Genomic DNA, 17945 nt, shown 5'->3' on the forward strand with positions numbered 1-17945 from the left:
CACCCTTCCCTGGAACTCGGTATGAGCAGAGGCACAGCGGAGAGAGGCAGCAGCAAAAGCAGCCAGCAGGGGAGGTGAGATCTGCCAGAGAGGGGACACCAGGTAAAGAGGGGAACTGCCTGGGCAGAGAGAGCCAGACAGACAGAGGAATGATTCACTGGGTTAAAAACAAAACAAAAGCAGCAGGGATAACAGGGCAGAACATGGAGTGGGAAACACATCCAGAAGACTTACACATTTATTGCCTGCTTGAAACACATTTCCAAGGGGCTAACAGGCCAAATTATTTCTGCTTGAACTCAACATTAATCAAGAAAGACTTCAACTGCATGAGAACATGCATAAGAAATACCACTATTCCCAGTTAAATGATGAAAAAATTACATGAACACTGCTGGCACTGTAAATAAAAGCACAATCACTCCCTGCCTGGTGTCTGGATCTAGAAACACTCTCCCAACAATGATGGAAGATGAAATGACTGAAAAAACACTGCCTCAAGTACCCCCACAGGACCCTAGTGTCTTCCACAGCAGGGTGAGACCACCCCAGGGATGGGACTAATGCCAGAATTTAATAACAATCAATTTTAAAGTACAACAGTTTTATTTCCACCTGGCAAGTAACTGCTGTGACCATATCAGTACTGCCCACAGAAGATTAATCAGTAGTTCAAGACCTACACAATAAAGGATTGTTTGGTTTGGGGTTTTGTCCCCTTAAAATAAAACTTCACTGTTCTTACAGAGACAGGGAGAACACTTTGGCTGTAACTGTTTTGCCTCTGGAGAAATTAAAAGAAAGAAATTAAGAAATAATTTGGCAAAGCAGACAAAGGCAGTGCTTTTGCTCATTTAAAGAAAAATCTTATTTTAGGACAATTAAACATGGGAAAAAAGGTTCTTTTAGGAAACACTTCCTATTGCAATATGAACAGAATGTACAATATGTACTACATTCAGAGTTATGCTTTCCCTTCATGAGGAGCAAAGTTGTCTGTCTTCATCACAACTTCTCAGGTTTTTCTTCTGATTTCTCATTTATCAGGTCTTTAAATCCCAATTTTTCCAGTGGTTCATTAGCCATAAGTTGCCTGAAGTAAAAAAGAGGAAAACAACAAAAAACATTTTAGAGAACACAGCCTATAACCAAGAGAACAGCAGCATTTTCTATTTCATTACCTATTATTTACCCTAAACAGATCCAAGACATCTGTACAGAGTGCCTGCTGTTTGACAAGACCTCAGAAAATTCACTTTAAGGAAAGCAACACTCAGCAATAATTTTTCCCCCTTAACAGTGGTTTTCGAATTAAATGTGTTATTTCCCTATTTTAGATACTGAGTAAGAGTTTCATAAGAAAATGACCTGACTCCTGGTTATTTTTAATTAACACATTGCATAAGAGCTTCCTAAAATTCTACCAATGCCATTTACATTTCCAAGTGAATCTGGTTTAGAACAGCCTTTGTGGTGCCACTAGACTGCTGTAGTGATTTTCAAACTAATTTTTGATTTGCAGTGTACTTTCCCTAGCTACAGGGAAATTTGTGCATTTTTCAAAGTTCCCTGACTCACCCTTGCACAGGGAGCATTGCAAAGCAATGCATGAATGGAAGCATCCCTGGAAAACCAACCACCAACACTTTCTTCACTTTAACTGACGTACAACAACTTTTAACTTGCCTGCTTGAAACATATTTCTAAGGAGCTACAGGCCAAATGATTTCCACTTGAACTCAGCATTAAATAAGACTCAATTGTTTTGCTGTATGTAAGAAAAATACCACTGGCTCTGATAATTCCTTGTTAAGTTACACACAACACCTGCAGGCGTCTTGAACAGTCAGCTCTTACTGAGCAGGCCACGCAGAAGGTGAGCAAAGTATGGGCTACAAGTTAAAGGTTTAATTTGTAACCACAGCTGTAAACAAAAAAAAAAGCTTCACACTGGCTGCTTGCAGGGTGGAAGCTCCCTGGTCTGGAGTTGGGCTGCTGGCTCAGCAAGGAAGCCAATGCCACCTCTGCTGTGGTCAGTGATTGCTGACAGATGAAGGGGCAGTCAGACATGCCACTTTACAAACAGAGCAACACTGACTTCCTTGTACAAGCACGTGGGCATGGCTGTGAAGATTTCGAAGGATTATGTTGTGTGAACTTACCTGATCATTCTGTTTCCATTCATAAACAGCCACAAAACCTAAGGGCTTTAGCTAACCAAACTACAACAGATGACCCACCCTGGCTAGACTGTTTGATGGCTGTGGAGTTGTGCTCCTTGGCTAAAAGAACTCTGTAAAATAGGCTTAAATATTCTAATTGTAACATTGCAGTTTTAGTAGCAGTACCCTGTATACTTCAGTGTGTGCAAAAAATGATGAGTAAGACAGTGTCTAATATTTTAGCTGCTCACTGTTATCCCTCTGCACAGGCTGGACAACATGGAAACCACAAGGCAGGTGTGAAAAGTGCATGTTGTATGGCTCTACACAGATTTTTACTTTATGTACCATGTTGCATTGATTAGTAGTGCTGTATTAACATTTTAACAGTGTGCTAAGTGTTGTTTTATAGTTAAAAGGTAACTTTTGTAGTTAAAATAGGAACTGTGTATGTGGGATTTTTTAAAGAAAGGAATGAGGTACCCACAACAGATTGCGGCCACAGGACACCTCAATCTTTCAGAGAAACAAACTTCTGAGGAGAAACGAACTTCTTCCTGCTTTGCTCAGCCATGAAGACGTTTAGGATTAAGAGGAACAATTTGACGATGACCAGATAGAATCCTTTCTTTGAATGGAATTTATGCATCATGTATGAGATGTATGAATACGCAACAGGCTACTGTTTTTAAGGGTTAATCCTCTGTTAACGTGGTTCCTTTTTCGGGCTTATTTTGCCCAGAAAAGGTACCCGGACTGTCCATAACTCTTTGTTCTTATTGCCTCGCATTGTCCTAATCCCAACTGCCCAAATTTTTATTACTCCAACTACATTACTCTTTTAATAACCCTTTTACTACTATTAAACTTTTAAAATCCTAAAAACAAGCGACGGGCGTTTTTCACACAGCCAACCTCCAGATACCACACGGAGCACCCGTGTGCTGCACGGGCGAACGAACCGCGGCTGCCTGCGGGCTCGGCTGCCCTTGCGGCCCCGCGGAGCGCTCCCGCTGTCCCCGCTGTCCCCGCGGGGCCACTCGCCTGTCCATGCGGCACTGCAGGTAGGCCATGGCGCTCTGCCGGCAGGCCGCGCTCTCGTAGCCGCTGTGCCGGAGACACTCCATGAAGCGCTCCTTGAAGGCGCTGCACTCCCCTGCAAACACACAGCGAGGGCCGCGCTACCGCCGCGCTCGGGGCCGGCCCCGGGCCCGCGGGCCGAGCGCGGGGTAGGCCCGGCGCTAGGCCGCGCTACCGCACCCAAGTGATCCAGCGGGAACGCGCCCTTGTCCGGCGGCCGCGGCGTGAAGCTCTTGCTGCTGAAGTTCATGGCGGTGGACATGTCGCTGCCGGGGTGGGGACGCGGCCGGCCCGGTCCCTCAGGTCACTCTCGCTCCCGGTCGCTCCCGCTCCTTCCCGCCGCCGGGGGGAGCCGCGCGCCGAGCGCATCGAGCCGGAGTCACGTGACCGCCGCCGCCCGCAGCGGGCGGGGCCGCGCCGCCATGGAGACGGCGTGAGCGTTGCTATGGCAACAGGAGCGCGATGCGCGTCGCCATGGAGACGGCGCGGCCGCCATGTTGGGCCTGCCCCGAGAGGGAGGGTCGCTCCCGTCCCTGCGTCCTCGGCTCCGACAGCCCCTGAGGAATTCACCGATTCCTCCTCAGAAAACCTGTGTCACCGTCCTCATCCCCCTCTGAATGCTCTCAGTGTGTTCTGGGCTGTCCTCTGCAGGACTTTGGGGTCCCTGCGGGTCCCTCCCAGCTCAGGATGTTCTGTCATTCGTTCCTGTAAGGGGTGATGTCATGGTCGGGGGCTGCCGGTCTGTGGAGGGGCCCAAAAAACCAGTCTGTCCTTGGCATTTGTGCATCGGGAAATGGAGGAGGAAAGAGCCAAGCTTGGAGCCTGCTGTCCACAATAAAGGATCCAGCCTTGTCCAATCTTTCTCTTTTCTGGCAGGGCTGAGGCCAGGCTTCTTCCCTTCTGCCCCAAGAACAAATTCCTCACCTCTCACTGCTGAGCTCTGGCTCCTGACCTAAAAGCCCATTTTGTGGCCCCAGCTGTGGCTGGCGTGTGATCTCAGAGCCCTGGGGATGGCGCTGGCAGGAAGGCAGGATGAACTTCCTCACAAACCCAGCAGGATTTTGGATGCGCCGTCCCCATTCTGCTCAACCATCAGCCGCCCATGCTGGCCACTGCGCGGTTCCTCATCTCTCACAATCCTCGTGGTTTGAGCTGTGCACAGACCCTAGGGACAGCACTGAGTTATTTTGTGCCTCCTACAAGCACATGGGGTCCCATCGTGTGGCATAAATGGTGGGGGACACCTGTAAAACCAAGGGCAGAGGCTGGAGAAATGGGGAACTTCCAGATCCTCAAGATGTACGACAAAGAAAAACAACTCTTGTTCAGGTTTACAGCACAAACTCTGCAGATTCACAATCTCCTTCTGAAGGGAGGATGAGAAATAGCTTTAATTTAACTCACCAAGTGTTAACCATGGATTACACTGACGTTTTTTCTTCTTTGCCCATAGCTGCAATTGGTTTAAGACAGTATTTTATCTTTCTTAAGTTGATTTTCTTTTAATTAAATGACTGAGCTAAGCAGAAAGAATTCAAGGCTGGGAGAAAAAGAAATGAAATAGCTTCAATTTTTAAAGACAGCCATTATGGAAATATTAACTGCACCTCCATTTAAAGTGTCTTTTGTTTATGCTTTGATTGCTTTCTTATTACAGTATTGAAATTGTAAATGGAAAATTACACCATGTTCTATTACATAAGCAACTGGTTTGCACAGCTTGAAATATAAGATTTTATTATGAGGTTTTCAGGGCTATGAACAATAGATGGGTTTTATTATACAGTAAATAGCACTTTTCCACTTGACTTCATTATAACACTTAATGGTAAAAGGGAGATACTCCTCTTTCATAAATAAATGCAGCAAACTGTCTCCCATATTTCAGACAACTGAGCAGCAGGGAAGTAACTTTGGTTTATCTGAACACGTTTAACTGAGATGTCAAGGCACTTGATTTTAGCAAACTGCCCAAATTACATTCCTTCCTTTCTGTCACAGTGGCCAGCTTGCTGATTTACCATGTGATGAAGGAAGAAGTCAAAGGAAAACACTGTGCAGAGATCCCACAGTGGAATTATTCCCAGGCAGACAGCACCAACCCTCTCCAGTTCTGTTTAACACCTTTACCAAGGATCTGGTGATGGGATCGGGGGCACCTTCAGCAAGATTGTAGATGACACCCAGATGGGTATCAGTGTGGATATTAGGAAAATTCACTTCCCCAGGCATTGCCACAGGCTGCCCAGGGCAGTGGTGGAGCCCTCACCCCGGGAGGTATTTAAAAGCCATGTAGATGTGGCACTTGGGGACATGATTTTAGTGGCAGCACTGGGGGAACAGTTGGGTTCAATGATCTTAAAACTCTTTTCCAACCTAAATTAGTCTATGATTCTCTGCAAAGGCTACATCAACTTGGTATATTTTATTATATAAATTTTATTTTTTATAACCTATTCCGGGTTTTTCCCTGGGTTTTTAAATTTTTTTAAACCTATTCAGGGTTTATCTCTGGAGTCTTAAATGTTGTAGTTACTCAAATTCAGGTCAGGTATAGTAGCAGGTGTTTGGTTATGATTACTTAATTATTTGGTTATAATTACTTAATGTTTTTATTGCAAATGCCAGTTGTACCTTCTAGAATTTCCTTTAAAGGTACAGGTTCTCAAACAATCTAATACACATGATTCAGCAACTTAGGATAAATTTTTCCCAAGGAGATCAAATAAAACCCCCATTAGATAATCATTGTGAAAGAAAAAAACCTCGTTTGTGGATTAAACTAACCAGTTCCAAAAGGACTCAACAAAAACAGAGCCACAAAGAGCAGTGCCACAAACGGAGATTTAAATGCTGTTCACATATTTTCTTTCAAAAGAGTGAGAGACTTTGATTGCAGCAGGGAAACCTGAAATAGCTGCTTCAGCAAAAAGGTGCCCATTGTACAAGAGAGATTAGATAATTTGTAGTGTTTCTCTAGTATGGAGTCCTGAGGCCTTGCCAAAAATCGGAATGCTCAAATTAGAAGACTTCCCAATGTAGGGAAAATCTTGGCTCTTCCCCTTTCAAGTTACACAGCTGGATAGACTGAAAAAGAAATAAAAATCCTTTGCTTGAATCAGTCCTTTTCATCATTAATTATGGACTGAAGTTACATTTAAAACTGTCCTCTTCCAATGTTGTCAGGTAGTGCTGAAAGCTCACTCCAGTACTGGTGTTTATCCACCAGCTGGACAAACATCTCCTCAGAAGGAGTTATTGCACACTCACCATTACCTTTTGGAAGCACCAAATTGAGTAACACTCCAGAGAAGAACCTTTATTCATTTTACAGGCAGGGAAATGTCCGTGACTTCCATTATTCTCTCTCGCAGCACGCTGCCTCTTCTAAGAGCCTGCAGACTCAAATTATCAGGTAGTTAATTGGAAAATAATTTATTGACAAGCCATGAAAGGCTCGGAGTAAAGCACCAGGGGATTTCGTAGCTTGACTTGGGATAGCTGTAGGAAATTAATGAGCTGAACAAGACCAAGCACATTCAGATGCTGGAATTTGTGCCCTTGAGACTGCTGTTCCCAGCCCAGGCAGGGAACACACCTCAGAGAAACATCCTTCCAGGATCACTCATTGCTACGCCTCCCTGCGTGAGCCGAGCACGCCGCCAGCTCTTACACAAGGCCTCTTGCTCCATCACTGCCACAGGCTGTTGTAAACCATTTTTCTCCCTTTTAATTCAGGTTCCTAGACAAGCAAAAATGCAGAATATTGCCAGAATAGTCTGGGGAATGGGGATTTCTGTTGTGGATGATTAATGAAATATTAGTGTTTTGCAGTTACAGGGAAATCGTAGTTTCATGCCAATAAGGTCAGGGCCTTAATATGTTATAAAGATGTACAGAGTGATAGCTTATTTTCTGTTATTACTGAGCAAAAGCCTCATCAGTTTAGAGAGGAATGCAGTAGAAATAGCAACACTGCACTGAGAGGCAAAACAAACCTTCATCTTAAATTGCTCATTGCAGTTCTGGTACATCTAAATCCACATCTCCACCTGCACCAAGAGAGGGGCTCAAAAGGAAGATGCTGGGACCCTGCTTCTGTAGATACCAGCTAATCACCCTTCATGGTATTCCTCGAATTTCTCTTGGATTAATACAATTTCTGCAATATGTTATTGAGAGAGACAAAAGTCAGAGACCCAGAACAAAAAATCCTTGGAGCTGTGTTGAGGCATTTGATTTATCAGTCATATTTTGAAAATCATCTCTTCATAACCCAACCTACTCAATGATATGCGTATTAAAAAGTACATTACCAGCACCAAAGCCAAGGATCTCCCATGTGTTTCCTTACTGGGTGAGACTCATGAAGGGATGGCATCTATTCAGTCCAAGAAGGAGGCTTTTAAAAGGAGCAAAGCTCCCAAGAATGGCAAATGCTTAACACAAGTGGGAAATACTCTCACCTTAGGCTCTGCACAGGGACAATGCACTAATCTCATGCACAGATTTTTTAATTTTCTTCTCCCAGTGACCAGACTCATCACTATAATCTTTCAACTCAGAACATGGGGAAAAAAAAAACAAAACAAAACAAAACAAAACAAAAAAACCCCCACCAAAACCCAGGAATCTCTCTCTCTCTCTTTTTTTTTATTTTTTTTAAGCCACAAAATAAAGATTTTTAAAAATTTTTTTTCAGGAGTCTTTCTTCCCAGAGTAGATTTGCAATCCACACTGATTTGACAGATGAATGAAAAGAAATTAAGGAATTATTTGTATAAAAATGAGCAAAGTGAACACTTGAGATACTGATCACTACCCTGCAGTGATCCTGTAGAAATACAGATTTGCAGGGTGGGAAGAAATGGGTGTAATCCAATAAAACAATGCAATAATGATGAAAAATTGAAAGAGGTCAGAGTCGGAAAGCTTTTGATTTCTTTTTGCACTGGCATTTGTCAAGGCAAGGAAAATCCATTAGCAAGGAGCAGCCTGAGTTTTAACACATCTGGGTCTTTAAAAATGTTAATGTTTGATAGGGTGTGCTCAGGCTTTATATGTCCCTGATAACAATGCCTGGGCTGATAGGCATCTCCAGGGGCTGTAAAGCAGTGGCAGAGCCCTGCAAGGCTCTCAAGCACTTGGTGCTCACTCTCCTGGTTTATGATGTTATCAGCAGTCATTGACTGAATTATGGCCTTATAACAACCCTTTCCCTGCACTATCCTGCAGTTACTGCAGCACTGTTAACCTGTGTCCCATGAGAAGGTCTGTGACCTTCTCCAGAGGAGCACATGGGAGTTGCTGTGGTCTTTAAGTGCTCATTGTCCAGGAGGAACTGAGGAGTCCCCTGAGCTGTGCCCACAAAATCTGCTCACCTGAAGGTGCTTCTGCCTTGGGCTGGTAGAAAGACAAAGATGTGAGCTGGGAGCAATGTTTTACCCCAGTCCTGAGTGGGACCCTCACCTGCAAGCCTGTGTTCAGGATTGCACCCTGGAAGCTGAGGGATGTGAGGAAGGAGTGGGGGTGAGGGCATCACGTTGGCTCTATTTTAAAACTGCAAAGATTCCCTCGCTCTGGAGAGCTCATCCCTCATTTCTCACAGGGCATCAGTCCAGCAGGCTGCAAGTCCATGGGCTCACTGCTTGAGAAAGGGTCTCACCCTATATTGCCACCACAGATTGAAGTCCTAAAAAAGGGAAGGTGATTTTTCTTGCTCTGGCAGCAGCCAGCTCTACTCCAACAGAGCTCTATGTAAACAGCAACAGATTTCCTCCTTTGGTACCCAACTGGCCCCATGCAGGGTTTTTTTTCCTCCCTCTTACTGCATATTATAAAGTCTCAGGAGTCCCAGTAATCACACAATTTGTTCAGAGAAGAATCTGGCAGAACAGGATATTCTTGGAAGTGTCTGGGAGAGGAGGGTGCAGGCCAAGGCCTCTCAACTGTGCAGCAAATCTTGAGATGGATGTGACCATCCTTTCTTTGCCCACCCTGCCTGGTTGTCTTCTGCACAGGAAAGTTCCTCCTTGTAAAAAACTCCACTCCTGATAACAAGTCTTGGAGAGCAGGCAGATCTGCAGGCAGCTCTTTCATGTCAATCTAGTTAGAGTTTATTGATTCCCCTTGCCTTTGGCTAAGGTACTTTTATTATTATTAATAAATAATCATCATTTTTCCATCAGTGTAGCCTGCACCTGAGAGCCTTGGAGAATTATAGCAAAAGAATTATTAAACGAAAGATTTCTAAAGGGTTGAACAGCAGCAGAGCCCAGTAATCTGCCAGAATCTGCAAATGGGGAGCAAAATATCCCCACTGGAGAATGTGGGATAGAGCATCAAATCAGCTCCTTCCCCCAGAGCCACCATTTCTACAAGCGGCTTCGTGTTCTTGGTCACTTGTGCTTTGTTGTCATCCCCCAAGGATGCAGAGGGTGGGGGTGGCTCTTGGAGCTGTCACCTGGGCACGTGGGCTCTTGCAGGACCCTGCCCTGGCTTGGGACATGACTCAGTACCTGCAGGGCCAGAACTGCTGCCATGTGCTCCTCCTGGCTGCACCTCCTTGGCAGCAGCTGCCCAGGCAGCCTCCCTCCTCCATCCTTGCCTGGCCAGCTGCAGTCTGCTCCTGGCTCCTCCCAGGTTACAAGGATTCAGGATCTCTTTCCCAATCCAGGCAGGATTGCCTGCAGGGGACGGTTTCTCCTAGAGGATGGCATGCAGCTGTTCATAAACAGAGGGAGTCATCACCAATTGCTGAGGCAGGCTTGGCCATCCAGGCACATGGTTCTCTGGGCACTAAACTGCCAAATAGTGACTGACATGGTGTCAGGGGCATTTTGGGATTGCTGGTAGGGAATTTTTGGGACAAAGACAATAACAATGGTTGTAATAAAAAACGCTGCTTTGCTCAAGGAGGTGATTTTACTGGGGTGGCAGGAAAGCAAAAAGAATCAGAGCTGTCACCTGTAAATAGATCTGCTCCTGTCAGCAATCCTGAATCAGCCCACCTTCATGCAACCACCATTCCAGCTCGTCCCTGGTCACTCCTGTCCTCCCTGAGGGCTTTCTTGCCAGGTGCACCCTTGGCCCTGCGCTGTTGTGAGCTTTCCCTCCTGTGTCCTGCTTCCTCCATTGCAGCACCAGTGGTCCAGCTGAGGCCTGTGAGCTGGCACAGTGACAGCAGTCCAGCACGGCTCCTGTCCTTGAGTTCTGACCCTGAAATCATATAGAGAACATGCCCATAACTCAGATATTCACTGGAAAACAAACACCTTGTCCCAGTGTTGTAGATGAAATAAGAGCTCTGGATTACGATAATCCGTGGTTCAGAATAAAGGAGGGTGTTTCATCTGGCAGGAAAATGGAGTACATCTGGTCTGAGTGGACATAAACAAGCTTGCAGAGCCCTTTTCCCTGTGTAAAGCCACTTGCCCAGAAGGTGTGTTCAGGAAATGACAGAAGGGCTATAAAGGGACCCCAAGATGCTCATACCCTCACCTGCCTTTGGACATGGCTGTGCAGAGTCTCCTGCAGTACCTGGGCTCCAGCTCGCTGCTCTGTTTGGCAGCAGGGCTCTTTGCCCTCATTTACTTTCTCTCCAGCTCCAAGAAGTCAGTTTGCAATTTGCCCCCTGGGCCACGACCTCTTCCTCTGATCGGGAACCTGAACGTGGTGGACCTGAAAAAGCCGTTCCAGTCACTGACACAGGTAGGGGCTGAGCAAGCAGGCAGGGGGCAAATGTGCAATTCCTGCAACGGGAAATGCAGCTGGGGAAACGTGGTGGTGTTTGCTTTGTGTGGGGGGCAGCAATGAGATATGTGGCACACAGGCAGAACAACTTTACCTTCAGAGGTGCACACACACACTCTTATATTTACATAACAATACACACACACACTTGTATTTATATATATGAATATAATACACACACTCCTTTCTTTATACACACTCAAGTGTACACCCCCAACCCCTCACAATCTGCTCCAAATTGTTGGTGTTTCAAGCCCTTCAGAGGCTGCAGGTAAACGACTGGAGTTGGGCCAGGCTGCTGCCATCAAGACATGTCTCACTGCCACCAGCCTTCTAGGAAGGATGGGTGGATGGAAGGGATGAAGCAAGAAAAGGTGTCATCCCCACAGCAGAGGGAAAGGGGATGTCCTGTGCTAAAACTAATTACATCTCTGTAATGCAAAGCAGAACTCTGCCTCCCCAGCCCAGGATGGTTGAGGACTCGATGCATGGATTTTATATCTCTAGCTAAACAAATTGCTTTTTCTTACACAACTCCATGGATACTTATATTTCTAAAAGAGAGAGAGGAAAAAAACCCACTTAAATATTAAAAAGCCAGGGGCAATGTTTGTTTCAGAAAGTGTCTGCTGTGTTCACCAGGGACCTGGGGACAATTCAGTGGGAATTCAGATTTTATCTGGTTGCTGTAGAGACAGTTGAGGTGCTGTGAGGGACCTGCCACCTGCCCTGTGTGTGTGCTGCTTACTGGAGACTATGGTGGGGGAAAGCTGGTCCCCAGAGAACTCCTTCAGCCACTTGAACATCTGCAGTGAGAGGGCAGTGCAGACACTGCAATCCTCCTGTGAGCTGTAGAAGAAAGGTCATCCTGTGTTTCCCAAGCACAGAATTCCTACAGCAGGCACCCAGTGCTCATCTGCCCTGATTTATGGGGCAGAGGATTGTGTAGAGATCAGCTCTGATGGGCTTCTGGTCCTGAGCTCCTGGATATGTTTGAAGATGTCAGTATGAAACTATTTATGAACTATTTTTGGCAGTACTGGGGGATTTTATGATACAAATGTCACGTGACAGCACCAGCCTAATTTCCCAAGAAGCTTTATTTGGGCTTTCAGGCCTGCCACATCCAATACTTGTGCTGCTGAGTAAAACCAGAGAGGCTGCCAAGAAGCACTAATGCAAGGAGATGGCCAAAGGAAGGCCAGAGGCAGCTGTGATTCCCTGCCCCTGGCTCTGCCACACGCTCTGTGAGCTGCCAGGGATGGAAGAACCAGTGCTAATGTTATCTCCCCAGCCGTCAAACCACTGCTTGATGAAAACAAATTCAATTTGTCTGGTGTAATAACAGGAGCTGCTTCTAATCTGAAATTCAATTTGTGGAATCTATCTAATGCATGGAAAATGGTAACCCAGGCACATCAGAAACAAGCAGACATTTGGAGTGGATGGCTTGCAGTGTGTTCAAACGAAGCCTAAAATACCAAGTGAATGATTAGCTTGTCAAAGCCACCTTTCAGGCTAACAGATGATTCATTTTTAATTTGCTATAAAAGCCTAACACTCCTGTGACATTATCTACCAGAATATGCTTCCTAGTCAGATTCAAACTTCTGGTGGCCAGCAAATAATTCCATAATGACTGCAACACTACCCACCTTGCCATAATTAGAGACAAGTGCTGTCCTGAAAGAGAGAGTTATTGTCTGGCTTTGTTTTTGCAGTGTTTGTGGCTTCAGCCTCAAAGGTGTGTGCATGCCTGCTTGCCTCAGGTCACCAGCACTACAATAAACAGGCCTGCCTGCTACAGCATTCTCTACCCAGCCTCCCAAGGTGGTATTGCTGGCCTGTTACTGCAGAACACCACAGGAATGCAGTGACACTTTGCTGACTCCCCTGCTAGGAGCAGTGATAGCAGACACCTTGTTGAGCAAACAGGGTGCAAGCAGAGATGCTGGCAATCAATAGCTGCTGCTCACTACTTGAGTTACAGCAGCACCTGGAGACAGCAGGCAGGGCTGGGAGGCTCCTTTTGGTCTAGAAACCACCTAGAGGGGCCAGTAGTAGTGTTTGAGAGCATATCTGGCTTTGAATGAGCATATTTATTCACCTTGACAGCTCTCCAAGATATATGGCAACGTCTTCACAGTGCATTTTGGACCCAGGAAGGTCGTGGTACTGGCTGGATATGAAACCATCAAGGATGCCCTTTTAAATCATGCTGAAGAGTTTGGAGAGAGGGCAGAAATACCCATATTTAGAAAAATGACACAAGGAAATGGTAACCGACCTTTTGCTTGGATAAGTTTTGTCTCTGTTCATTACATTCTCACAGCAGAGAGTACTGTCCTCTTACAGATCACTTTTTGTGATCTTAGGAGGCACCAGAGTGTAAGAACATTTATGAACCACAGGTGCCATAAGGATGTTACACCTTTATTTTAGGCATAGCATTCAGCCATGGAGAGCTGTGGAAAACTATGAGAAGATTTACCTTGTCCACGCTGCGAGATTTTGGAATGGGAAAGAGAAGCCTTGAGATCCGAATCCTGGAGGAAGTAAATTCCCTTATCAAATATTTTGAATCCTATCATGGTGAGTGTCAAATCTTTCATCCAGAGACAGAGAACAGGTCTAGCAGAACAATAAAGATTAATGAAAGTTTAACTCTGAGCAAATGGTATCTCGTGGTTAAAGTTCAGCATAAAGTGCAGTAAGTTATTGAACCAAGGCCTTAAAACACTGAAACAAAATTCCCTGCTATGAATTCTAGGTGGGGAATGAATTTTGTTTGGGAGCTCAGGACTACATTTCCATAGGAAACCAGACAAACTAGCATAGTCATTTTGTCATTTGTTTTCATTGCTTGAAATACAGGGAAACCATTTGATACAAAAATGATACTCAACAATGCTGTATCCAATGTCATCTGCTCTATATTGTTTGGAGAGAGGTTTGAATATGATGATCCAGTATTTCTAACTTTGCTGAAGCTGATAAATCAAAATACTAAACTGTTGGGCTCCCCTATGGTGCAGGTAAGAGCTGAGTTTTATGTTTTAGCTCTTAGTTTTTTTGGGAATATCCGGTTTCAGCATTTGTTCTCCTGGCCTCCCACATATTTCTTCTTGAGAACAAGAACATTATCAGCCAGTCAGCCTGTACAGAACACATATGTGGTTCTGTATCTGTGATGCACAGATTCCCAGACTCCTGCACTTACTCTGTGAAGCTTATTAGTAAAAGAAAAAAAAGCCCAAAAGTATTCACAAAAGGAACAACTTTACCCTCTTTCAAGAGCAGAAGAACAATCCCAAACCTGCCTCCATGAATTACAGAAAGAACATTCTATTTCTGCAGGAATCCAGAGCTCCTTGGACTGTAGAAGGGGGGAAATCCAGCCTCCAATGTCAGGGCATAGGACAAGGGACCAGCAGTGTGATTTGAGATACCAGTATGAGTTCAAAAATACCAATTAACAGTAAAACTTCTCTTGCTCCACAGTTATATAACTTCTACCCATCCCTTGGATTTCTGTCTGGAGCTTCCAAGACTGTACTACAAAATATCCTTGAACTGAATGCTTTTCTCCAGAAGCTCTTCCAGGAACACAAAGAGGAGCTTAATGAGAATGACTTAACAGGCTTTGTCGATGCCTTTCTGGTGAAGCAAAAACAGGTACTTTAAAGCTGAGTCCCAGTGTCTTTCTGTTCCCTTCCCTTAGCTCACCCTTAGGACTGGCCATCTGTCAGGGACTGGCAGTGAGTGGAAACAGAAGATCTGCAGTGAGCAGAACATATCAAAGCTCACACACTGAGCTGTGCTGGATTCGCTCATGGCCCCACTGGAGCTGCTGGTTAAAGGGATTTCCTTGTCAAGACATCCCACAGAGGGGAAATAAGTTCCCACTCAGCACACATAAGGAGGAGATCACCCCAAACCTTCCTGCAAAAATGGTACAGTGGTAAAATATGTTGCAGTAAATAAATTCCAATTCACTGGAATTTTTTCTAATATCTAGACTTGGGGATTACACATATGCTTGGGACCAGACAAATTCCACAGAGCATAGGCCCTAATGCTAAAACACTAAATGTTTCGTTTTCCAGCACATATAAAGTCACAGAAGGCTAAAATGCAGATAAAAATGGTGACATATGTCACATATGGGTATCACTTGCTGTATTACTCCCATGTTTTGAAGGAGTCAAAGAAACCACACACTGCATTCAGCAATGGAAACCTGATGTTTTCAACCCTGGACCTCTTTGCTGCTGGGACTGAGACTACATCCACAACTGTGCGCTGGGGGCTGCTGCTGATGATGAAATACCCAGAAATTCAGAGTAAGGAGGACACATCTCTTGTACAATTTATTGTTGCAAGTTTAAGGCTTTGGTTGTGGAAGGGAGTGGAACTCATTCAGTGCTGCCTAGAGTAATTATTCTGAGTGCTCTGAGATAACGAGCATTGACTTTACAAAGGAATTTTATTCAGCTGGATTGCAATAAACCAGCCCAGCCAAGTGGGAGAGGCTAAGGGGCAGCCTACAGACACAGCAAAGCTCCCTCCTTGTAATGTAATTCACCTGCAGGCCATGGGCTTACGTCACTGAAGGTCTCCTCAGGAGCTGATTCTGATCTGGTTTCTGTTGAGGCTTATGGGGTAACAAAGGTGTGTGATGAGAGCCAGGCATGAGATGGACTGTAGAGACTCCATTCAAGCTGCCTTAGCCCAACAACAAACCTGAAAGAACTCCACCATGTCCCGACTTACCCACTTCTGCCGTTTTCCCTTTTCCTCACCTCTGCCAAACTGGTAGCCATTTCAGTTGCAAGATGTGATTGTTATCAGCTTCTTAATCCTTTCCTCCCTCCAAGGAAAGATTCAGGAAGAAATGAACCATGTCATTGAACCAGGAGAGCTGCCTAAGTTGGAGGACAGGAAAAAAATGCCATACACAGAAGCAGTAATACATGAAATACAAAGGTTTGCCAATATTGTCCCCATGGGCGTATCCCGATCGACTCCCAGCGATGTGAATTTCCGAGGCTACGTGATTCCTAAGGTGAGCCCTGGGGCTGGCAGCTTGTGCTGCACAGATTCCTCACAGCTTTCTTAAAAGCAGATGAAGAAACACATAAATAACTAAAGACATGGTGATGCATGGTTTAATCTGTGCTGTGACCCTTTGTCTTAGATCCAGGATAATTACTATAAACATAGAATGGATTGTGGTCTGGTACAATTGTTTGAATCATGATTAACCAGAGATTTAATTAAATCACACTCGTTTGAATCTTTTATGTCAAATGTGGGACCTCTACCCCAGCAGCTTTGTTGAAAGATCTGACTCTGTAAGAAAGAAATGTTTTGTGGTCCAAAAAAATAACACAGCAGGTACTGAAAACAGACAGAGCCACAATGGGGCACAGAAACATTCCCCAGTTCTATTTGTCATGTTTTATTTGCCTCTTCACATAAGGAAAAATAACACAGTTGTAAGGGAGTGATCTCCTCTTCCATTAGTTTCTTTGATCCCTTTCAGGGTACTGAGATTATTCCACTGCTGACCTCTGCTCTGAATGATGAGTTACACTGGAAAACCCCAGATCAGTTCAACCCTTCCCATTTCCTTGATGCCAATGGGAACTTCATTAGGAGAGAAGCATTTATTCCATTCTCCATAGGTAAGAGGAGTGTGAGTGCAAGACTAATGCAGTTGCCCCTGATGTCAGGAAAGTATGAAAGCCAGGAACACAGGATAAAGGATTTCTGGTCTTTTCTCCTATCCACCATTGCTGTAGGTAACCACCTCTTCTTTGGGAGAGATGGGAGACAAGGATTTACTCACAGTCACTGAACAATTTCATATATCTACAGACTTCTGTGTAGTTTGAGACCAAATCAGTAGCAACTCTAATGTACAGAGAGAAGGAAGGGAAAATTTCCTACCTCAGCAGCCTGCTTTTCCAGACTGTACCTCCTGTTTAGAAGGTCTCAGACATCAACACTAACAGTTACAGTGCTGATCATTGACTTCTCCCCTGGTTGTTTTCAGGACGAAGGGCTTGCCTTGGTGAAGGACTGGCCAGAATGGAGCTGTTCCTCTTCTTTTCGGGCTTGCTCCGCAAATTTGTTTTCCAGCCTCCTCCAGGAGTGGAGAAGTCAGACCTGGATCTCACTGCTGATGTCGGCTTTACCTTGACTCCCATGCCTCACCTGGTTTGTGCCGTGCCCTGTGAATGATCAAACAACACAGCATTAGAGTAGAGAACACTTCAAGCTTTAAAGCAAATCTAGCTGCAGTGGGGAAAAGCTGTCCCTGAGCTCTAGGGGAAGGAAGACACCAGGCACTGTTATTTTATTTTCCCTCATTCGTGACATCCTCTCCAACAGCTCTTGCAATGTCTGTATAATGCAAACCCTTCAGACAGCTCTGAGTTCTGCTCTCAGAAAGTGTGATTCATTCCTGGAACAGCACATCAGAGATGCTGTTTTCAGGCCAGTTTGAAAGAGTGAAATGCCTTCAGACCTCCTCTGTAGATGAGACCCTCAGAGCTCTACCCTGGCAGTCTCTATGGGGAATTTCTCGCCCAAAGTCCAAGCCCTATAGCAGAGCTGATTATAAATGGCCCAGCTGGAGACAACAGACACTCAAAGGATCTGGAAATCTCCTCAGGATGGTTGTTCAGCTGAGCCTCAGACTGAGCTTCCATTGTGTGATACAACCTGCCTTATCTTTATTGCAGAGTCCCAGACACAAGGGTGTAACACGGGCTGATGCCAAGACCCAGGCACGGGACAGTTATCAGAAAACATCTAAGTGGTTTGGGAAATGGGTTCTTTCCACCTCACACCAGGCACTTCATGCTGAACAGCCCATTTATGATGGGGCTAATTGAGCAGCTTTCTGCTTCTGCTAAGAAAGGTATTTCTACCACTCCCTCACCT

General features: G+C 45.1%; 2 protein-coding genes across 2 annotated transcripts; one reads left to right on the forward strand and one right to left on the reverse strand.

Moving 5' to 3' along the window:
• Nucleotides 1-224: 224 nt before the first annotated feature.
• On the reverse strand, nt 225-3620 carry LOC121334667 (cytochrome c oxidase assembly protein COX19). The gene is made up of 3 exons (XM_041402007.1): nt 3423-3620; nt 3207-3318; nt 225-1093 (listed from the first exon to the last, which is right to left on the reverse strand). Exons 1-3 carry the CDS (start codon nt 3502-3504, stop codon nt 1006-1008), a joined length of 282 nt encoding a protein of 93 aa, XP_041257941.1. The 5' UTR covers nt 3505-3620; the 3' UTR covers nt 225-1005.
• A 6975-nt stretch (nt 3621-10595) lies between these two features.
• LOC121334454 (cytochrome P450 2K4-like) lies at nt 10596-17240 on the forward strand. The gene is made up of 9 exons (XM_041401607.1): nt 10596-10952; nt 13110-13272; nt 13437-13586; nt 13869-14029; nt 14496-14669; nt 15196-15337; nt 15872-16059; nt 16540-16681; nt 17053-17240. Exons 1-9 carry the CDS (start codon nt 10755-10757, stop codon nt 17238-17240), a joined length of 1506 nt encoding a protein of 501 aa, XP_041257541.1. The 5' UTR covers nt 10596-10754.
• Nucleotides 17241-17945: the final 705 nt, after the last annotated feature.

Source organism: Onychostruthus taczanowskii, unplaced genomic scaffold (assembly GCF_017590055.1).
Source record: "Onychostruthus taczanowskii isolate IOZ18803 unplaced genomic scaffold, ASM1759005v1 scaffold19, whole genome shotgun sequence".
NCBI lineage: Eukaryota > Metazoa > Chordata > Aves > Passeriformes > Passeridae > Onychostruthus > Onychostruthus taczanowskii.

Bases quoted from the DNA above. Each gene is read 5' to 3' on its own strand.
- LOC121334454 (XM_041401607.1), top strand. From the start codon at position 10,755: ATGGCTGTGCAGAGTCTCCTGCAGTACCTGGGCTCCAGCTCGCTGCTC. The intron at 14,670-15,195 runs GTACTTTAAAGC...CATGTTTTGAAG, and splicing joins TTCTGGTGAAGCAAAAACAG to GAGTCAAAGAAACCACACAC. The intron at 16,060-16,539 runs GTGAGCCCTGGG...GATCCCTTTCAG, and splicing joins GAGGCTACGTGATTCCTAAG to GGTACTGAGATTATTCCACT.
- LOC121334667 (XM_041402007.1), bottom strand. From the start codon at position 3,504: ATGTCCACCGCCATGAACTTCAGCAGCAAGAGCTTCACGCCGCGGCCG. The intron at 3,319-3,422 runs GTGCGGTAGCGC...GTGTGTTTGCAG, and splicing joins GTTCCCGCTGGATCACTTGG to GGGAGTGCAGCGCCTTCAAG. The intron at 1,094-3,206 runs GCGAGTGGCCCC...TTTTTACTTCAG, and splicing joins CTGCAGTGCCGCATGGACAG to GCAACTTATGGCTAATGAAC.